Below are 20,048 nucleotides of genomic sequence, written 5' to 3' on the forward strand. Positions count from 1 at the left end.
AACATCCTGACAGTATTGGTGGCTCCATTTCTCTTCACAGGTAGGTGTTAATGTCTCCTCTGAAGTTGTCAGGTGTTTCCATTGTCTTGGTCTGGAAACATGTCCTTGCTTGTACCTCTCTGTCTGACCTGCTCTTTGTGTGGCTTTGGTATTGGTGGGTTGTGAAACTGCCCTTGGGGCTTTGAGATATCTGTGATGCTCTGTCATTGTTAGTGAGCTTGAAGTGTATTCCCTCGTCTGCGTGGGCTGCCTGATTTGGCTTGTGAGCCTGCTTGGGAATTCTGGGTATTTTTTGGTACAGTTTGGCCAATTTTGTTTTTGTGGGCCTATCGTGGGTTGGCAGGGCGGCAGATCTTTTTCCCACAGACAGACCATTGGAGGTGGAAGCTGCTGGATTTCTGACCACCCACACCACAGTTCAAGCCCATCTGTGCACCAGCTACATTGCTGCCAACCAGGAACTGCCCTTCATCGTGCAGGTGGAAACAGAAAAGGAAAAACTTCTGAGGGCAGATAGGTGGCGTAGTGAGACTTCATTACAAATGGGAATGCATTGCCACTTTCCATCATCACCTGCCTGATATTGGAACTACAGGTAAAGGAATCAAGGCTACCAGTTCTCAGCACCATACAAATATGTGAACCCTTTTTAAGTGCTACTTTTTTCCTGATGCCCAGCATCACATAACATCTCAGCATAGTTCATGATTGACACGTCGACCAGTCTCCTGACAACTCCAACTGAGGAGTGAGCAAACTCCTAACTGATATCTGTGCATTTCCCTAATCAACTCATCCACTGCTCACTGGATCTGTGAGACTGCTCACTCCCCGGAATGCTACAGAACCCCTGACCCTGACCACCACAAGCTCCCAACTGGCTATATCCAAGTCACTGGAACCAGGTGTGGGGAGAAAGGCAAATTGTGTTTAAATGAGGTGGAAATCAGTAATAGTGAGATGTTGACGCATGCAAATGGCCCTCTCACCACTCACTAGCGAAGTTCTCATTCTCTGCAGGGCCGGCTGCAAAATCACACTTTTCTTCCCTCGGTGTTGAGAATCAGTTTTTCTGATCTCACAATATTTTCCCAACTGGTTTATCACTGCCCACACCGGCTGATAAACTTCACCCCTATGCCCCTCAAACATTGGCTTGGGCTGCATGAATTAATGGTCTATTTGCATTGTCATTCGTCTTCCCAAATTTCTTTGTGTTTGACTCCTATTCTTAAGAGGATGCTGCCTGACCTGCTACGCTTTTCCAGCAACACATTTTCAGCTCCTATTCTTAAGATCCTCAGTCACTTTATATTCTGGCTAGCTGGTCGGAAAAATAATCAGTTAGGTAACTTATTTTTATTTCTCTTTGTCCTTGTAAATGTTTGCATATAATCAAAGCCATAAACTCCATCCCACTTGCAGATAATAACATAATCCCTATTCTCTAACAAACTGATACTGATAAGTAATCAGTGCAAAGGTTAGAATTCTGAGAACAGTCTATTGATCTTATACCTTAGGCTGATCTTTAATTCCAAATTGAGACATTAATATCAGAATTAGATTTCTAGGTTCTGTCCCCAGCGTCACACCAACGCCTGACACCTGACACTATTTTTGAAGGGACAGTCAATTAATGGCCGGATTACCCACTCATTGTCCAACTGAGGCACATGAATGGGCTTCTGAGGTCGGTCAGCCAATAGGAGGTCCTCCAAAACTGACAGATTGGCATCCCCACCACCAACAACAACGGGCACTGCTGATGGAGTTATACAAGACAGAGGGCACTTCACCATGAAGGTGGCCGCTGAAGCCATTTTTTAAAACGTCAAGATGAAAAGAGACCATATCTGGCTGGCGGCATCCACCTCCCCCTGGCAGCCAAATGATTAAATGGAAGATATATGAAGCTAGATTTTTTTTTTATTCATTTTTTGTGTTCATTCACCAGATGAGAGCATCACCACTAGCTGGGCAATATTTATTGTCCATCCCTAATTACCCAGAGGGCATTTTAGAATCAACCACAATGATGTGGGTCTGGACTAATGGTCACTGCCCATGGGGTGTGCCCTGAGGAAATGGGGGCTGCTGCCCAAGGTGGAGCCCAACAGGAGCAAAGTGAGCCAAATGGGTTTTTCCTGACAATCAACTCATGGCCATCATGAGACATGTCATTCCAGATGTTTTTATTATTGAATTCAAATTCCACCATCTACCATGGCTGGATTTGAACCCAGAATTTTATCTGGGTTTCTGGATCAACAGCCCAGCGAGCAATTATACCACTCGGCTGATGTAGCACTGGAGCCCTGGTTACACACTGGGGGGATTCACTCTTCCTGACTCCAGCCTCAATGACCTGAAAACTCTGCTTCCCTTTAGCCATGTTCTGTGTCCCAGACACTCCGCCTCCCTTGACCCACCTTGCTGCTCCATTACCCTCTGATCTGCCCTTTCCCAATCTGAATCATCACATGTATGAACACTACCTGAAGAGAACAAAGCAGTACCTACAGACTCAAGTATTTGATAATGCTTATCACGAGGTCACTATCTGGACAGCATAGAATGTGAGTTTCCTGACTGGGGCTATTAATCTGATACAATCAGGGAGCCCTAGTTAACATGAAAAAAAAAGAATGTCAGGGATTAGAATCCCTACAGTGTGGAAACAGGCCCTTCAGCCCAACAAGTCCACAATGACCCTCCAAAGAGTAACCCACCCAGACCCATTGCCCCCACCCTACATTTGCCCCTGACAAATTCACCTAACACTATGGGGCAATTTCCCATGGCCAGTTCACCTACCCTGCACATCTTTGGACTGTGGGAGGAAACAAGAGCACCCGGAAGAAACCCACGCAGACATGGGAGAATGTGCAAACTCCACACAGACAGTCTCCCAAAGCTGGAACCAAACCCAGGTCCCTGGCGCTGTGAGGCAATAGGGCTAGCCACTGAACCACTGTGCCACCCCAGATTCTGACCCTCTGGTGGCTGACTCTGTGTGAGGCAGTAACATAGTCAAGGACTGTTCATGTGTAAATAAAGGGTGACTTGGCGATGGGGTACCAGTCTCTGTCGAGTTATTTCATATCCAACCTCACCAGCTGCCCACCATTTATACACAATCAGTCAGTGATCTGACTGCATGCACTGCTCACTGATGGAGAATTTATTTGGGAAGGGAAACATAATACTGGTGAGATGGCCTTTTATCATCATACAGGAAACTCAATCTGAATTTGAAGTTCAGAGTCAATAACGAAGGGTATAATGTTAATACGAAGGGCAGGATGTTTAGAGGGCATTTGAGGGAAAGGCTTTTCACCCAGAGGTCTGGAATACACTGCCTGGGACGGAGGCAGGAAACCTTTAAAAATTACGTTGATGTGCACTTGAAGTGTCATAACATTCAAGGCTATTGGCCAATTGTTGGAAAGTGCACCCAGACCCATTTCCCTCTGACTAATGCACCTGACACAACGGGCAATTTAGCATGGCTAATCCACCTGACTGTGGGAGGAAACTGGAGCACCCAGAGGAAACCCACGCAGACACAGGGGAGAATGTGCAAACTCCACACAGACAGTCTCCCGAGGCTGGAATTGAACCTGGGACCCTGGTGCTGTGAGGCAGCAGTGCTAGCCACTGTGCCATCCCTAGATTTTAACTTGCACCAGCTGTGGTGGATTTAAACCCTTGTGCCCAGGCCTCGAGGTTACTGGTCCAGTAACATTCACATTATGCCACTACCTACCAGGAAGCTAATTTTTCACCCCATTTGCATGTTTGCCTTCATTACTCAGACCTTTGAGTAAAGGAATTGGGACATCATGTTGAGGTGGTACAGGACATTGGTGAGACATCCTCTGGAGCATTGTGTCTAGTTCTAGTTTCCCTGTTGTAGGAAGAGAGGGTTCAGAAGAGATTTACCAGGATGGTGCTGGGTTTGGAAGGTTTGTGTTATAAAGAAAGACTGGAGAGGCTGGGAATCTTTTCCATTGGAGCATAGGAGGTTGAGAGGTGACCTTATAGAAGTTAATAAAATCATGAGGGGTACAGATAGAGTTAATGGTAGTTGTCTTTTCCCGACAGTGGGGGATTTCAAGACTGGGGGCATAATTTTAAGGTGAGAGAAGAGAGATTTAAAAAAGATATGTTGTGCAAATATTTTACACAATGTGATTCACATGTGGAATGAACCTACTCCAGAAGTGGTCGATGTGGAGTACAGTTACAACATTTAAAAGACACTTAGATAAGTACATGAATAGGAAAGGAGGGATAAGGACCAGGACCAGGCAGGTGGGACTAGTGTAGTTTGGAATTATGTTCAGCATGGACTGGAGAGACCAATAAGTCTGTTTCCATGCTGTATGACTCTATGACTTTCTTTGGGTTCCCACTCGTTAAGATGTCTGTGCATGTGATAGAAGAAGCCATATGAAAGATTTGCTTTAATCTGCATCTTCCAATTTCATTGAGACCATTGCCAGCAGAATGCCGTGCAGTCAGGGGAATTGAAATAAGGCAACACCAACAGAGCACCTGGAGGAGGTAAGGGTGGGTGAGGATACTCCTGGACAGAACGTAAGGCCCTCTCAATGCAATATTCCCATCAATGATTTGGAAATGCCAGTGTTGGACTAGGGTCGTAAATGTCTTATGCTCCACAACCTCCTGATGAAGGAGCAGCACTCCGAAAGCCACTGCTTCCAAATAAACCTATAACCTAGTGTTGTGTGATTTTTAACTTTTTATTCCCATCAATGTTACTCTATTGTTTATAGTCTGTCATTGCTCTGCACACTGCTTTCAGCCCATCAAACTTACGCTTTGTAAAAAGTTGTAGAGCCTTTGTACAATACATTCCAAGTCTGTAGCAGTCACCTACCAATTTGGATGAGTTCCATTTTTCCCAGGAAAGTGCAAGAAGAGGTAAAGTAACAAAGGTATTCATCAGGATTTCTGCAGCAGATGAGCTGGGGCAGGGGCAGAGCGCAGAAACATTGAAGAAGTGAAATTAACTAGTTTGGTATTGGACAGGATACTACAATATAGGACAGTTCATACCTGGGAGGGTTAACTATATCACGAAATGAGCTTGGACCATTACAATACGAAGGTCTTTTCCTGGGAGGAGGTAATTGGATTTTGCTGGGGTGTTTGAGTATACCAGTTGCTATTCTAATGCTATGTCCATGTAGTGCACAGTAATATGTACTTAGTTTAAATTGAGCTTGATTTCTCATAAGAGACTATCATGTGTCTGAGATGTAGTGTAATGAGTTATTAATTACTGTATAATAAATCCATTCTGTTCATCAACACTGAGCCAGTCTTCCACTAAAGACTTTGCATGGGCATCCTTCTGAATATTGTACCAGTAAACACAGAGGGTAAAGTCACCACAGTCCTGCTCTCATTAGAGAGAGAGAGAGAGAGAGAGAGAGAGAATCGGTGATGGTTTAACCTGAGAATCACCCCCACATCCCAGCTAAGGAGAGACCTTCATGGGAACCTCAGACTGTACAGGAACCTCAGCCACATTGTTGTGGTTCTGTTCGCCGAGCTGGGAGTTTTTGTTGCAAACGTTTCGTCCCCTTTCTAGGTGACATCCTCAGTCCTTGGGAGCCTCCTGTGAAGCGCTTCTGTGCTGATTCCTCCGGCATTTATAATGGCTTGAATCTGCCGCTTCCGGTTGTCAGTAGCAACTGACAACCAGAAGCGGCAGGTACAAATCATTATAAATGCCGGAGGAAAGATCACAGAAGCACTTCATTGGAGGCTCCCAAGTACTGAGGATGTCACCTAGAAAGGGGATGAAACGTTTGCAACAAAAACTCCCAGCTCGGCGAACAGAACCACAACAACGAGCACCCGAGCTACAAATCTTCTCACAAACTTTGAAGCCACATTGTTGCCTTCACTCTGCATTGCAAACCAGTTATCCAGCCAAATGAGCTAACTAAAAAGGATTGGTGGCAGCCAGCGTTCCTCTGATTTCCTTTTCAGCTACACAGACCTTCGAGATCTGTGTGCGCCAGCAATTTCCAGAATGGGAAGTCAATGCTGCAATTCAAATGTCGATCGCCATGCTTGGAACCTTGGAGCTGTTACACAGCTTACAGGGATGGTGGCTTTAAATCAACCGGTGGCATCTCAATGCTTCCAATGAACACAGCCACATTATATACCATGCCAGCTAAGAAATGGAGTTCACTATAAATACCAGACAAGGGACAAGGGTCAGAAAGGACACCCTAGTTGCAGGTAGTTTGATTCTGCTGCAGGTAGGTCCAAATGTAGGCAAATGGGACTAGTTATGTTTGGGATACCTGGTCAGCATGGATGAGCTGATCCGAAGGGTCTGTTTCCATGCTAGTGGTCAGGGAGTGGTATGAAACCCACTGGTAGTCAAAGACAGTGGCTTTCAATTTCCATTTTTAATGCCTAGTCCCATATACTCTTTATTTTAACTTAAAAATATATTTTAATCATAAAATATTTTTATATACATTCATAATCACTAAAAGGTGGCACAGTGGCTCAATGGTTAGCACTGTTGCCTCACAGCACCATGGTCCCAGGTTTGATTCCAGCCTTGGGCGACTGTCTGTGTGGAGTTTGCACATTCTTCCCGTATCTGTGTGGGTTTCCTCCGGGTATTCTGGTTTCCTCCCACAATCCAAAAGATGTGCAGGTCAGGTGAATTGGCCATGCTAAATTGTCCATAGTGTTAGGTGCATTAGTCAGAGGGAAATGGGACTGGATGGGTTACTCTTCGGAGGGTCGGTTTGGACTGGCTGGGCCGAAGGGCCTGTTTTCACACTGTAGGGAATCTAATCTAATCTAATCGAAAACTGTTTGGTTCTGTCCAGTAGCCATGAAGAAACAAACAAACATTGGTGCATGACTCTATCGAGGAGAAAGTGAGGACTGCAGATACTGGAGATCAGGCTCATGCCCGAAAAGTCGATTCTCCTGCTCCTTGGATGCTGCCTGACCTGCTGCGCTTTTCCAGCAACACATTTTCTGCATGACTCTATCCAAAGGCATCTCTTAGATTAGATTCCCTACAGCGTAGAAACAGGTCCTTCAGCCCAACAAGTCCACACTGACCCTCCCAGACCCATTTCCCTCTGACTAATGTACCTAACACAATGGGCAATTTAGCATGGCCAATCCAGCTAACCTGCACATCTTTGGACTGTGGGAGGAAACTAGAACAAACCCACGCAGGCGCAGGAAGAATGTGCAAACTCCACATAGACAGTCGCCTGAGGCTGGAATTGAACCTCGGTCCCTGGTGCTGTGAGGCAGTAGTGTTAACCATTGAGCCACCACGCCACCTCTTACTTGTACAGACTATATTTACATACATCTTAGGCTCCTATAACTGAATGGTTACCCATTTAACTTCAGCAAAAAGACCTTACAACGTGGTCTCTCTACACTGCACCTTGGCAGCAGATGCCCCAAGCTTTAGTGCACCCCTCAGCACGTGGACCTAGACCATGGAATATGCCAGTCTGTAACACTCAGTCGGGGTCAACTCCCGGTTCTGGAAGACCAACACGTTTCGGGTAGGCCAGAGAGCACCTTTTTCTGAGTTGCTGGTCCTCCAGGCAAGCCAATGTTTGTCTCAGTGTGCATATACTCACGTGAAAATATGATTTTACAATAAATTATATGGCATCTTTCTTAAGCTCAGAATATCCCGTGTATTTCACAGTCAATGCACTTTTGACGTGCAGTGACTGAAATGAAGGGAAATCATCACCAACTTTCACTTAAAACTCCACAGCAATGAGATAAACAACCAAATCTATGATTGATAGATTGTGGTTGGCCAGGCCAATAAGAGGACTTCTCTGCTCTGCTTTGATGTTTACATGACAATGCAGCACTCCCTCAGTTGTGAGCCAAAGGGTCTGGCTATATTATGTTCAGATTGCTGAAGTGGGGTTTGAACTCAACCTTCTTAGCGGTAGATGAACTTTGAAAGGGGAAATTAGATGAGACCAGTTAGCTCCTCAAGCCTGTTTTACCATTCCTGATTTGGAGGTGCCAGTGTTGGACTGGGGTGTACAAAGTTAAAAATCACACAACACCAGGTTATAGTCCAACAGGTTTAGTTGGAAGCACTAGCTTTCGGAGCGCTGCTCCTTCATCAGGTGGTTCTGCCATTCCTCATATGTTTTCTTCTCATAACTGTTAGCCCGAGTAGCAATATCTAACTAATGGAGCATAGAGTCACAGATGAAAACATTCAATCTTTTGGCCTCAGCTGCTTTCTGAGGCAGAGAATTCCACAGGCTTACCATTCTGACAGAAGACGTGTCTCCTCATCTCAGTTCTAAATGGGTCAAAACAGGGTAAAAACAATGGCTGCAGATGCTGGAAACCAGAGTCTAGATTAGAGTGGTGCTGGAAAAGCACAGCAGGTCAGGCAGCATCTGAGGAACAGGAAAATCGACGTTTCAGGCAAAAGCCCTTCATCAAGTATAGAGGTAGGGTGCCTGCAGAGTGGAAGATAAATGAGAGAGGGGTGGAGGTGGGGAGAATGTAGAATAGAGTACAATAGGTGAATGGGGCTGGGGATGGAGCTGACAGGATAGAGAGGAGGTTGGGGGAAGGTAGCAAAGAGTACAATGGGTGAATGGGGGTGGTGATGGAGGTGATAGGTTAGAGAGGAGGGTGGGGGAAGGTAGCAAAGAGTACAATGGGTAAATGGGGGTGGGGATGAAAGTGACAGGTCAGAGAGGAGGGTGGAGTGGATTGGTGGGAAGGGAGATTGGCTGGTAGGACAGGTCATGGGGGCAGTGCTGAGCTGGAAGGTTGGAGCTGGGGTGAGGTGGGGGAGGGGAAATGAGGAAACTGGTGAAGTCCATATTGATGCCATGGGGTTGAAGTGTTCCAAGGTGGAAGATGAGGCGTTCTTCCTCGAGGCATCGGGTGGTGAAGGGGTTGTGGTGGAGGAGGCCCAGGACCTGCATGTCCTCTGCAGAGTGGGAAGGGGAGTCGAAATGTTGGGCCACGGTGCGGTGGGGTTGATTGGTGCGGGTGTCCCGGAGATGTTCCCTAAAGCACTCTGCTAGGAGGCGTCCAGTCTCCCCAATGTAGAGGAGACCGCATCGGGAGCAACGGATACAATAAATGATATTGGTGGATGTGCAGGTAAAACCTTGATGGATGTGGTAGGCTCCTTTGGGGCCTTGGATGGAGGTGAGGGAGGAGGTGTGGGCACAGGATTTGTAATTCTTGCGGTGGCAGGGGAAGGTGCCAGGATGGGAGGGTGGGTTGTTGGGGAGCGTGGAACTGATCCGGTAGTCAGTCCTAAATGTTCTACCCTTATCCTTATGGTGTAAATGAGCCAAGAACATCAAATCAAGAACAATTCACATAAATTAACCATTTGAAGATATAAAGGAAAAATATTGGACTTATGTACCACAACATGCATTTATATAGTTCTTTTAATGCAATAAAATATCTCAAGTCACCCCATAGAAACGTCACAAAACAAAATGGGCCATTGAGCCACATGGAGAAATATTAAAGCTGATGACTAAAAGCTTGGCTAATGTGAGAGGCTTTAAGGAACTTCTTAAAGAGGGAAAGTAAGGCAGAGAGGTGGAGGGCTTTCATAATGGAATTCCTGAGCCGAACATCACCACCGTTGGTGGAGTGATTAAAATCCAGGATGGTCATCATGCCGAAATTAGAGGAGTTTAGATATCTCTGAGGGTGAAGGGCTGGAGAAGATCATAAAGATAGCAAGATCAAAACCATGGAGACAGTCAAAAACAAGGATGAAAATATTACAGTCGAGGTGTGGTTTAACTGGGATCCACTGTAAGTCAGTAAGGACGGGGTGAATGGCATTTTGTGAGTTAGGACACAGACAATTGAACTTTGGATGACCTCCAGCTAAGAGAGGGAAGAATCTGGGAGCTCACCGAGGACACCACTTGTAAAATCAGGAGGTAACAAAGGCATCAGGACACCATCAGGTGAGTTGAAGTAGGAGTGAAGACATGTGACATTAAGAAGGGATGTCATGTTGCAATTGTACAGGACATTGGTTAGGCCACTTTTGGAATGCTGCATTTAATCCTGGTCTTCCTGCTATAGGAAAGACATTGTTAAACTTGAAAGGCGCAGAAAATATTTACCAGGATGTTGCCAGGGTTTGAGCTACTGAGAGAGGCTGAATAGTCTGGGGTTATTTTCCCTGGAGTGTTGGTGACTGAGGGGTGACCTTATCGAGGTTTATAAAATCATGAGGGGCATAGACAGAATGAATAGACAAAGTTTTTTCCCCAGAGTAGGGAAGTCCAAAACTAGAGAGCATGGGCTTAAGGTGAGAAGGGAAAGATATAAAAAGGACAGAAGAGACAATATTTTCATGCAGAGCATGGTGAGTGAATGGAATGAGCTGCCAGAGGAAGTAGTCCTGAAGAAAGGTTACACCCGAAACATTGACTTCTGCCCTGGCTTGCTGTGTTCTCCCAGTCTCCTGCTTGTCTACTTTGGATTCAGTTCTGCAGTTTTTTTTTGTCTCTAACCAGAGGAAGTAGTGGAGGCTGGTACAATTACAACATTTAAAAGGCATCTGGTTGGGTATATGAATAGAAAGGGATTAGAGGGATATGGGCCAAATGCTGGCAAATGGGACTAGATTGGGTTGGGATATCTGGTCAGCATGGATGAGCTGGACTGAAGGGTCTGTTTCCGTGTTGTACCACTCAATGACTCTAAAAAGGTGGCCTTTGTGACAATGTAATCGGACAATGTGTCCTTGGGGTGCACTGTAACTGTAAGGTTGCGTTCAGTTTGGTTTCGCTTCAGACAGTTGTCAGAGTGAGAAATGAGTCAAAATGTGTGGTGCTAGAATGCAGGGTGTAAAATGATATCAGTTATGAGGGAGCAGAGTAAGGGAATTAAGGATTTTTTTAGTAAAGGAATTAAGGGTTATAGTGAGAGGGTGGGTAAGCGGAGCTGAAAAGATTAGCCGTGATCTTATTGAATGGCAGAGCAGGCTTGACGAGCCAGATGGCCTACTCTGCTCTTAGTTCTTATGTTCTTATGAGATAGTAAAGTCAAGCAGGTCACTGCACATATGGATTGGGGAGTTTACACCGAGTGTGAGGTTGAGACGCTACAAAAGGGCACAGAACTCTGAGAACATGATGAATTGAAATTGAGGGTCAAATCCCTCAGGATGAGAAGCCCCTCAATGCTGGGGCTGAGGGAGGAAGATAGCTGGCTGGATTCTGAGCAGTGAACCGGGATTTTAAATCAGCAGGGGCCTTTCACAGTTTTGGAATTACTCCTTACGCCTTACAGCCAATTCAGGGGACTGTGAAATGTTGTCTTTTTTTTTCTAAAGTAGAAAACACAGCATGGAATGTGTGCATAGCAAGATCGCAAAGACAGAAGTAACCAAATCTTCTGCTTACTGATGAAGTTGGAGGGCTAAATATTGGCCAGGACATTAGTGAGAACTCTCCTGATTTTCTTTTAAGATCTTACCATGTGACCTTTTACTAATGATTTGGAGATGCCAGTGTTGGACTGGGGTGGACAAAGTTAAAAATCACACAACACCAGGTTATAGTCCAACAGGTTTATGTGGAAGCACTAACCCTCAAAGCACTGCTCCTTTCCCATCACCTGATGAAGGAGCAGCGCTCCGAAAGCTAGTGCTTCCAAATAAACCTGTTCGACTATAACCTGGCGTTGCATGCTTCTTAACCTTTTAATGAGACAGCATTTAGCTTTAGGAAAGACAGAACTTGTGGCAATATAGCGCTCCCTTAGTACTGCGTTCGAATGTCAGTCTAGATCTTTTAGGCTCTAATGTACATGACACTTGCACCATCAGCCTCAGGTAAAAATGCTACCCACAGACCAGGATCCAATGCTTCGGAGTGCTCATGTTTGTGCCAGTATACATATGAACCCACATTGCATATATCTTAGCTTCCACACCTGCAAACATGTATTGTCAAACGACACACATCCGTGCACAGAGATACATAAAAGTGCAAACCCACATATATGAAATACACATATATGCATAAATACAAAATTAATGAGCATGTACATCCACAAATAGGATACAGACAGAAGACACATATCCAACAACACATGCACACCATTTGCATGGAGACACGGTATTGGCGGCTTCGGAACCAACTGGGAATTTGAGGGGCCAATTCGAAGTGATTAAGGGCAGAGTTTTCTCCAGGGAATGAGTTTGAAATTAGAATTCTCTGCCACAGAAAGCAGTTGAGGCCAAAGCATTGAAAATTTTCAAGAAGAGGTTAGATAAAGTTCTTACGGCTAAAGGGATCAAAAGATATGGGGAGAAAGCAGGAACAAGGGACTGGGTTGGATGGTCAGCCATGACCGTATTGAGTGGTGGAGTAGGTTTGGCAGAACGGTTGCTCAGTGGTTAGCATCGCTTCCTCACAGAAGCATGGAGTTGGATTGATTCACCCTTAGGTAACTGTGTGGAGTTTACACATTCTCCCTGTGTCTGCTTGGGTTTCCTCTTAGTGTAGTAAAAAGTGAGGTCTGCAGATGCTGGAGATCAGAGCTGAAAATGTGTTGCTGGTTAAAGCACAGCAGGTCAGGCAGTATCCAAGGAGCAGGAAATTCGATGTTTTGGGCCAGCCCTTGGCCCGAAAAGTCGAATTTCCCGTTCCTTGGATGCTGCCTGACCTGCTGTGCTTTAACCAGCAACACATTTTCAGCTCTTTCCTCTGAGTGTGGCTTCCTCCCACAGTCCAAAGATGTGCAGGTCAGGTGGGTCAGCCATGCTAAATTGCCCAGAGTATCCAGCGATGTGCAGGTGAGGTAGATTGACCATGGGTAATGCAGTGTTACAGAGACAGGATAGGTCTAGGTGGGATTCTTTCTGGAGGGTTGGTATGGAGTTGCTGGACCAAATGGCTTGCCTCCACACTGTGGGGATTCTATGATTCAAAGGGGCTGAATGGCCTACTTCACCTCTTACTCACAGAGCTACGCAAACAGTCCCTTCGATCCAACTCATCTGCCCAGACATCCGAAATTAATCTAGTCCCATTTTCCAGCATTTGCCCCATATCCCTCTGAAGTCTGAACGTCATGTTGAAGTCAAAACTGTTTCTTACTCCACAGATGCTGCCAAGCCTGTGATGTTTCTGCAGTATTCTCTGCTAGGCCTGTTGTGAATATCTGTGTTTGTTTCAGTATTTTGCCTTTGCTCTTGTGTGTGTTTTTTCATGTGCACACTAAACATCGCAGCCACACTTTCTCTGGTTGAATAGCAGGGCACTCTCAGAGAGCTGAATGGCTTGCACTAATGTTTCTATTTGTATCATAGAGCAGTCAGAGACACACTTACACTAGCTCTGTGTGTGTGTGTATATATGTATAGAGGGCTGGCTTCTATCTCTATCACGTGTGGGGTGGCCTCCTTATATAGAAGAGACTGGGGCGGCTCAAACACAATCCCAGTGCCCGGAGAGAGAGGGAGACGTAGTGTTTTCGCCTGACCTTCCTTCCTTCTCTCTCTCTCCCCACACAGACTCCCGCTGGATCGTAGCTAATACCCAAACCCTCGCCTCCCCCTTGGAGTCCCGGACCGACGGCGCTGTCTCAGTATGTCTGGTGAGTGAATACTCAGTGGTGCTGCTGCTGCTGCCTCAGGGAGCTTTAGCTTGTCCTGAAGGCACCTTCAAATGCACAACTTGTCGGTTTGAAACTGCGGAAGAGAGAGTGGGGGAAGCGGCTGCGGTGAGTCATTAAAGCGGATCCCAGGGGCTGATGCAGAGCACTGTCTGTGTCTGTGCTGCGGGCCTGAAACAAGCTGCAGATCGTACGCCTGTGCTCTTAATCATTTGTCCTTTTGCCCCAATTTATCTTGCTTTTTTAAAAAAAATCTTTAAAATTTACTTCTCTTTCCGCGCTCTCTCCTCTTCCGGGAGAAATTGACCAGCTGAAGTATCCCAGCAGCAGATTTGAACATTTTTGTAAATGTATACCCTCAGACAGATTGTGTGCATAATCGAGATTCCCTTGATTTTTATTTCCACAATTAATATTTTTTTTAAAATGATGCGATCTGACTCCAACCTGCTGTGCCAGATCCCACTAAATGCAACCCACTGTACTTTCCTCTTCAACTTTGCATGAAAAATCTTTTTTATTTTTTAAATAAAGTCGCAATTTCTCCAGTCCATTCCCACTTTAGGGTTTTTTTTTTAAGATTAAATTCCCTACAGTGTGGAAACAGGAGTGGAGTTTGGTTCATTCAAAAAAAAATAGAATGTGCTTCAGCTTAAACAGAAACACAACATGAAGGAAGGTAAGCTTGTCTCAGAGTTGGAGTTTTAAAATGATCCTTCCCAGTAGCTGGCGTTGTTCAGCCAAACCGCAACTTCCAAGTGTTTTCATTGATAAAATGATCAATGATTGAAAAGTGGTGCAGTGGTTGTGTCCCTACCTCTGAGTTAAGAGGCCAAGTCCCACCTGCTCTGCAAGTGTGTAATGACATCTGTGAGCAGATTAGTTTGAAAATATTTATCAATAATTGTGTTATTATCAAGCTGATGTACTGTTCCGTGTGGATTAAAGTCAGTCGGTATTACTCAATTACTATTTTATTTAGAAACCTCAATACTCCAATTGTTGCTAAAATCCTTGACTCTGTCGCACATCAATCTTCTCCTTGCATCAAATTCTACACTTTTTTTAAAAAACAATATCATTGTGCGTTAATTTCTCTGCCATTCTACCTGGACTTCATTTCTCAAGTTGCATTTAATTTGATTTAACCATCTGTGTCCTCGTTTACTCCTGATTTTTCCCAAGTTTTTAAAAAATTTAATTTTTAGTCAACCTGCCAAGAGGTGTTCTGTAGAGTTGAAGTTAAAAACCAATCCTGTTGAAATGCAGGAGACAAAAAAAAAACACTGCAGATACTGGAATCTAAGGGAGACAGGCAGGAGCCTGGAAGAACACAGTAAGTCAGGCAGCACCAGGAGGTGAAGTTGCCATTTCAGGTGTAACTCTGCTTCAGGACTGGGAGTGGGTGTAAGGGCAGCTGCAGATAAAGGGGGTGGGGGGGGGGGGAGGTTAGGGCTTGTGGTGGAGTAGCCTCTTGTTCCTTGTTCTTATGTAGGGCTTGTGGTGGAGTAGCCTCTTGTTCCTTGTTCTTATGTCTGTTGTACATAAGGGGTAGGACTTGAACCTGGATCTTCCACCCCAAAGTTAGGGACGCTACCACTCTGTCATAGGCTAGTCCTATCCCCATCTTTCATTCCCACAATGATTTACAGCCTCTACTTTCAGCACCTGCCTTCTTACATTCTGACACGAGGCAGTTTCTCAAGTCTCTTGCTGCCTCTTAGTCCCATGCTAAGAAATGTTCTTTAACCTTTGTGGTTTTTCTGTCATTATTCAATGTCAAAAATCATTTCTTTCCTTTCATTTTTTTTCTTGATGACTATTTATTTTGTTCAGTAGCATGCTTTGTGTCCCCTAATGAAAAACTTTATTGCTTTAAATTGTTTCAAAGGTGGAAATAGTTCACTCTGCTGTGAATTTCTCATGAATCTAATTGGATGAGGGGCAGAGTTAAATAGGGTTAGGTATTTTGTTGCAGTTTGGTATGAGTGGCTTGCCTGGCCATTTTGGAGGGTATTTAAGGAGAGCAGGTGGAACAGTAATAATGTTACTGGACTAGTGACCCAGTAGCCCCAGACCATAGTTCTTGGGCATGTGTTTAAATCCCACCAAGGCAGATGGTGAAATTTGAATTCAATAAAATCTGGAATTAGATTCTCTACCATGTGGAAACAGCCCTTCGACCCAGCAAGTCCACACTACCCCTCTGAAGAGAAACCCACCCAAACCCACTCCCCTACCCTGACTAACACACCTAACACTGTGGGCAATTTAGCATGGCCAATTCACCTGACCTGCACATCTTTGGACTGTGGGAGGAAACCCACACAGACACAGGGAAAATGTGCAAACTCCACACAGACAGGTGGGAATCGAATCCAGGACCCTGGTACTGTGAGGCAGCAGTGCTAACCACTGAGCCACCATACTGCCCAATGAATGAAGAACTAATTAGTGATGACCATGAAGCCATTGTCGATGGTTATTGTTAAAAACAAAACCTGGTTGCTTCACTAATGATCCTTTTCTTAGGAAAATAAATTTGCCATCCTTATCTGGTCTGGCCTACATGTGACCCCAGGCCTACGGCAATGTGGTTGACTTTGGACAGTTGGGGATGGGCAGTAGATGCTGGCCTAGCAAATAAGTCCTGTTGCTATGGAGACCAAGTAAGGATTTCTGGTGCACGTCACCTGACCACTAATGGTTTCATGATCTGAGACCATTACCAAAGCTAGCTTGATATTTCAGATTTTTATTCATTGAAGTTAGAAACACTACGGGTGGTGAACTTTGAGGCTATGTCCTCATAGCAGTAAGGGCCTCTGGATTACCAGTGAAGTAACCTAATCTCTGCTCAGTATCCAGACTTTGAAATACATTGTCATATCTTTAGTGTCACTGGGTCCAAATGGACTGGCATAGTTCAAGTAGGCAGTTCACCACCAAGGATGGGGAATAAATACTGACTTAAATCACTTCACAGAGGCTGGTATCCCATCACCAAGTCACCCTTTATTTACTCTTGCACAGTATGTGGTGTCTGACCAGCTAGCTGAGAGCCAGTCCCTAGAAAATCCCTGGCACTCCTGTTTGTTTTAATAAATAATAAAGAAAACCAAAAAATTAAACAAAGTCGTCCTGAAACAAAGCAGAGAAACAAAAAAAGAAAATCTCTCCTCCTCAGTTGGAAACCCAATAATAGTAATAAGACACTGACTGTGTGATCCCGACAGTTCAGAGGTCAGTCCTCTCCCTAACACAAAATGAAGAGTCCTTCACCACTGGTTCAGCTCCCTCAGAGCCAGCCCTGAGTGAACAGAACCTGTGAAACACTCCTGTTTATTTTTTCTCTTTTTGTTTTTTTCCAGCGGTAGTTCTTATTGTTCCCCAGCGCCCATGTTGTGTACGTAGGTGTTCAGACACAGTAAAACAAAGGGTAAATCTTTCTTTCTTTATATTTCACCATCAGGAGGAAAGGAAACACCTGAGTGGCCAGTGACAAGCAGTCCCCTTCCCATCAAAGGGCAATCAAACTGTGAAGGGGAGGGCAGGGACTAAATCAGAATAGAGTTGGAGAGGGAAATGAAACACTCCCTATGGTGCCCACCTTTCCCTGAAAATCTCGTGGGTGTTAGTGGACGCAGTGTGCTCCTCCAGAGAAATGTGGATACTGACATACCAGTGGAAGAGGGGCAGGCAGTCAGCCATAACGACCCCCACTACAGCCCACTGCCTGGATCTGTTTATGGTCAGTTTGGCTAGGCCCAAGAGCAAACCCACGAGGAAGTCCTCTGACCTACACACACACACACACACACCACACTGGGTGAACCCTCCTTTTTTTAGTGAAAGGCAACAGGTGTATAAATCTTTATTCAATTTTCACCACCAGGAAGAAAGGAAACATCTATGTGGCCAGTGACAAGTGATGCCCTTCACACCAAAGGGCAATGCTGTGTGATCAAACAGTGAAGGGGAGGGCAGGGACTAAATCAAAATAGAGTTGGAGGGGGAAATAATGCACTTCACTCCCTGCGACGCCCACGTCTCCCTGAACTACTCCAGGGTGTTGGTGGACACTGCGTGTTCCTTCTCCAGAGACAGGCGGGCTCTGACATAACTGCAGAAGAGGGGCAGGCGATTGGCCCTAATGACGCCCTCCATGGCCCACTGCCTGGACCTGTTTATGGCAGTTTGGCCAGGCCCAGGAGCAGACCCACAAGGAGGTCCTCCAACCTACCCTCCCCCTTCTGCACTGGGTGAACACTCCTAATTATAGCTTTCAGCCAGGACTCCCTGATTGGGGCCATTAATTTGGTCCAATCAGGGATCTCATATGTTGAGGTCCACCTGGTCAAACTCGTTCCAGTCACTGTACTGGCCCAGCCAGCAACATCCACGTCCAATCAGTGAAAAAAGAACACTCCCCAAGGGTAACAAGAGCAGAATCGAACAATACATAGAGCATTTTAAGACCAAGTATGATGGTGAGACAATGAAGGCTAAATGTGGATAGGTGACCAAAAGATTGGTCAAAGATGTATATTTTTACGAAGTGTCTGAAAGGAGTAATGCGAGGTGGGAATGACAAATGGCTTCAGCTTGTGGTCGGAATTATTTCCGATATCGGGTGGTTGTGAGACTGATGGAGATAAGGGAAAGGAAGGATAAGGCATTATATAGATTTTAAAGCAAGGCTGGGAATTTTAAAGTAGAGGTGTCACTTGAACATAAGCCAACGTAGCCCAATGAATACAGGAGTGACAGGAGAATAGAACTTGATGGGAGCTAAGAAATAGGGACAAAGCTCTAGGTGTGCTCCTGTTTAGAGGTAGAATACAGCAAACCAGTCAGGGATGTGTCATAACAGTTTAGTCTCCAGAGATAATGAGTCATGGATGAAGGTTTGTTGTGATAACAAACATCAGAAAAATCACGTTTGCTGGGTATCTGATTGGGACCTCATTATACCCATTTGTTGAATGGTTATTGCAACAGACACCATTAGATGTTCACATAATACAAGATTTTTAAAGTGTTGCATAAGGAACTTAAACAGATTACTGGAAAAGTTCAGCAAGTCTGGCAGCATCTGTGGAGGGAAATCAGAGTTAACATTTCAAGTCAAGTGAGTTCTGAGGATGTCTCATTGGACCCGCGATGTTAACTCTGATTTCCATCCACAGATGCTGCCAGACCCATTGAGCTTTTCCAGCAGGTTCTGTTTTTGTTTCAGGTTCCCAGCATTCACAGTTCTCTTGGCTTTCATTTGGAAAATAAACTGTTGAGGCATATGTAAGTTTGCAAAGTACAGTTTATAAGTTGAAAAGTGGAAATATTTCTGTCGATAAGCGTCAGTCATCAATTCAAGCATAAATGTTCAGAAAATCCTGGATCATTTTACAGTGGACCATGAAACATTGACTCAGTCCCAGATCGTGCAAACCCTCCTATACCTTTGCAACACTAAATGCCCAGGAAAAGAAGCTGGTGACTTGTAAAACTTACTTACAGTAGAAGCTGGGTGTTTTTTAGTTAAAAGCAGAATAAATTGACACTTTTTAAGGGTAAGTTTACAGTTGATAAGTATAAGTTCATAGGAGAAGTTGTATAGAAAAGGTCACTTGTCTAGTGATATTATCACTGGACTAGCAACATGCAAACCCAGAAAATGTCTGGGAACCCAGATTTGACTCCCACTATGGCAGATGATGGGATTTGAATTCAATAAAATTTTCTGAAATTAAGAATCTAATGATGACCGTGAATTAATTGCTGGAAAAACCCAACTGGTTCACTAACATCCTTTAGAGAAGGAAACTGTCATCCTTACTTGATCTGGCCTACATGTCACTCCACACCCATAGCAATGTGACTAACTCTTAACTGACCTCTTGGTAATGAATGCTGGCCTAGCCAGTGACACCTTCATCCCGTGAATGAATTTTTTTAAAAAAGTGATCGTCCTGTCTCATGATGAATTGGATATAGTGCTCAGCGTAGGGAACTTGAAGGATGATCTTTGAATTAAAGTTCATAGCCTATTGATTTTGCTGTCCATTATAAATGGAATGGACTTTTTACAATATAGGAAGAGATAATTCAGTCTGCCATCTGTACACATGACATTGCAAATGAACAGTTCACCTGGTACCATTGCCTTGTTCTCTCCCTGGAATACAGCCTTCTTTGCTGCTAATATCCAGACCCACTTGAATATCTTCAGGCAGCATCCGAGGAGCAGGAGAATCAACATTTCAGGCATAAACCCTTCTATCCGCTCCACCCTTCTCTCCCCAACATTTGCCCAAAACATCGCTCCTCCTGCTCCTCAGATGTTGCTTGACCTG

The 20,048-nt window shown here is 44.8% G+C and overlaps 1 protein-coding gene across 1 annotated transcript in view; it reads left to right on the plus strand.

Moving 5' to 3' along the window:
- Positions 1–13,513: 13,513 nt before the first annotated feature.
- The window catches only part of LOC132821424 (glycogenin-1-like), an 89,201-nt gene continuing 82,666 nt past the window's right edge, over positions 13,514–20,048 (plus strand). Inside the window, exon 1 of the mRNA XM_060834009.1 lies at positions 13,514–13,677. Coding sequence (XP_060689992.1) covers positions 13,671–13,677 — 7 coding nt within the window. The 5' untranslated portion in view covers positions 13,514–13,670. The remainder of the gene's footprint in view (positions 13,678–20,048) is intronic.

This window comes from Hemiscyllium ocellatum, chromosome 13, assembly GCF_020745735.1.
Source record: "Hemiscyllium ocellatum isolate sHemOce1 chromosome 13, sHemOce1.pat.X.cur, whole genome shotgun sequence".
In the NCBI taxonomy this organism is placed as follows: domain Eukaryota; kingdom Metazoa; phylum Chordata; class Chondrichthyes; order Orectolobiformes; family Hemiscylliidae; genus Hemiscyllium; species Hemiscyllium ocellatum.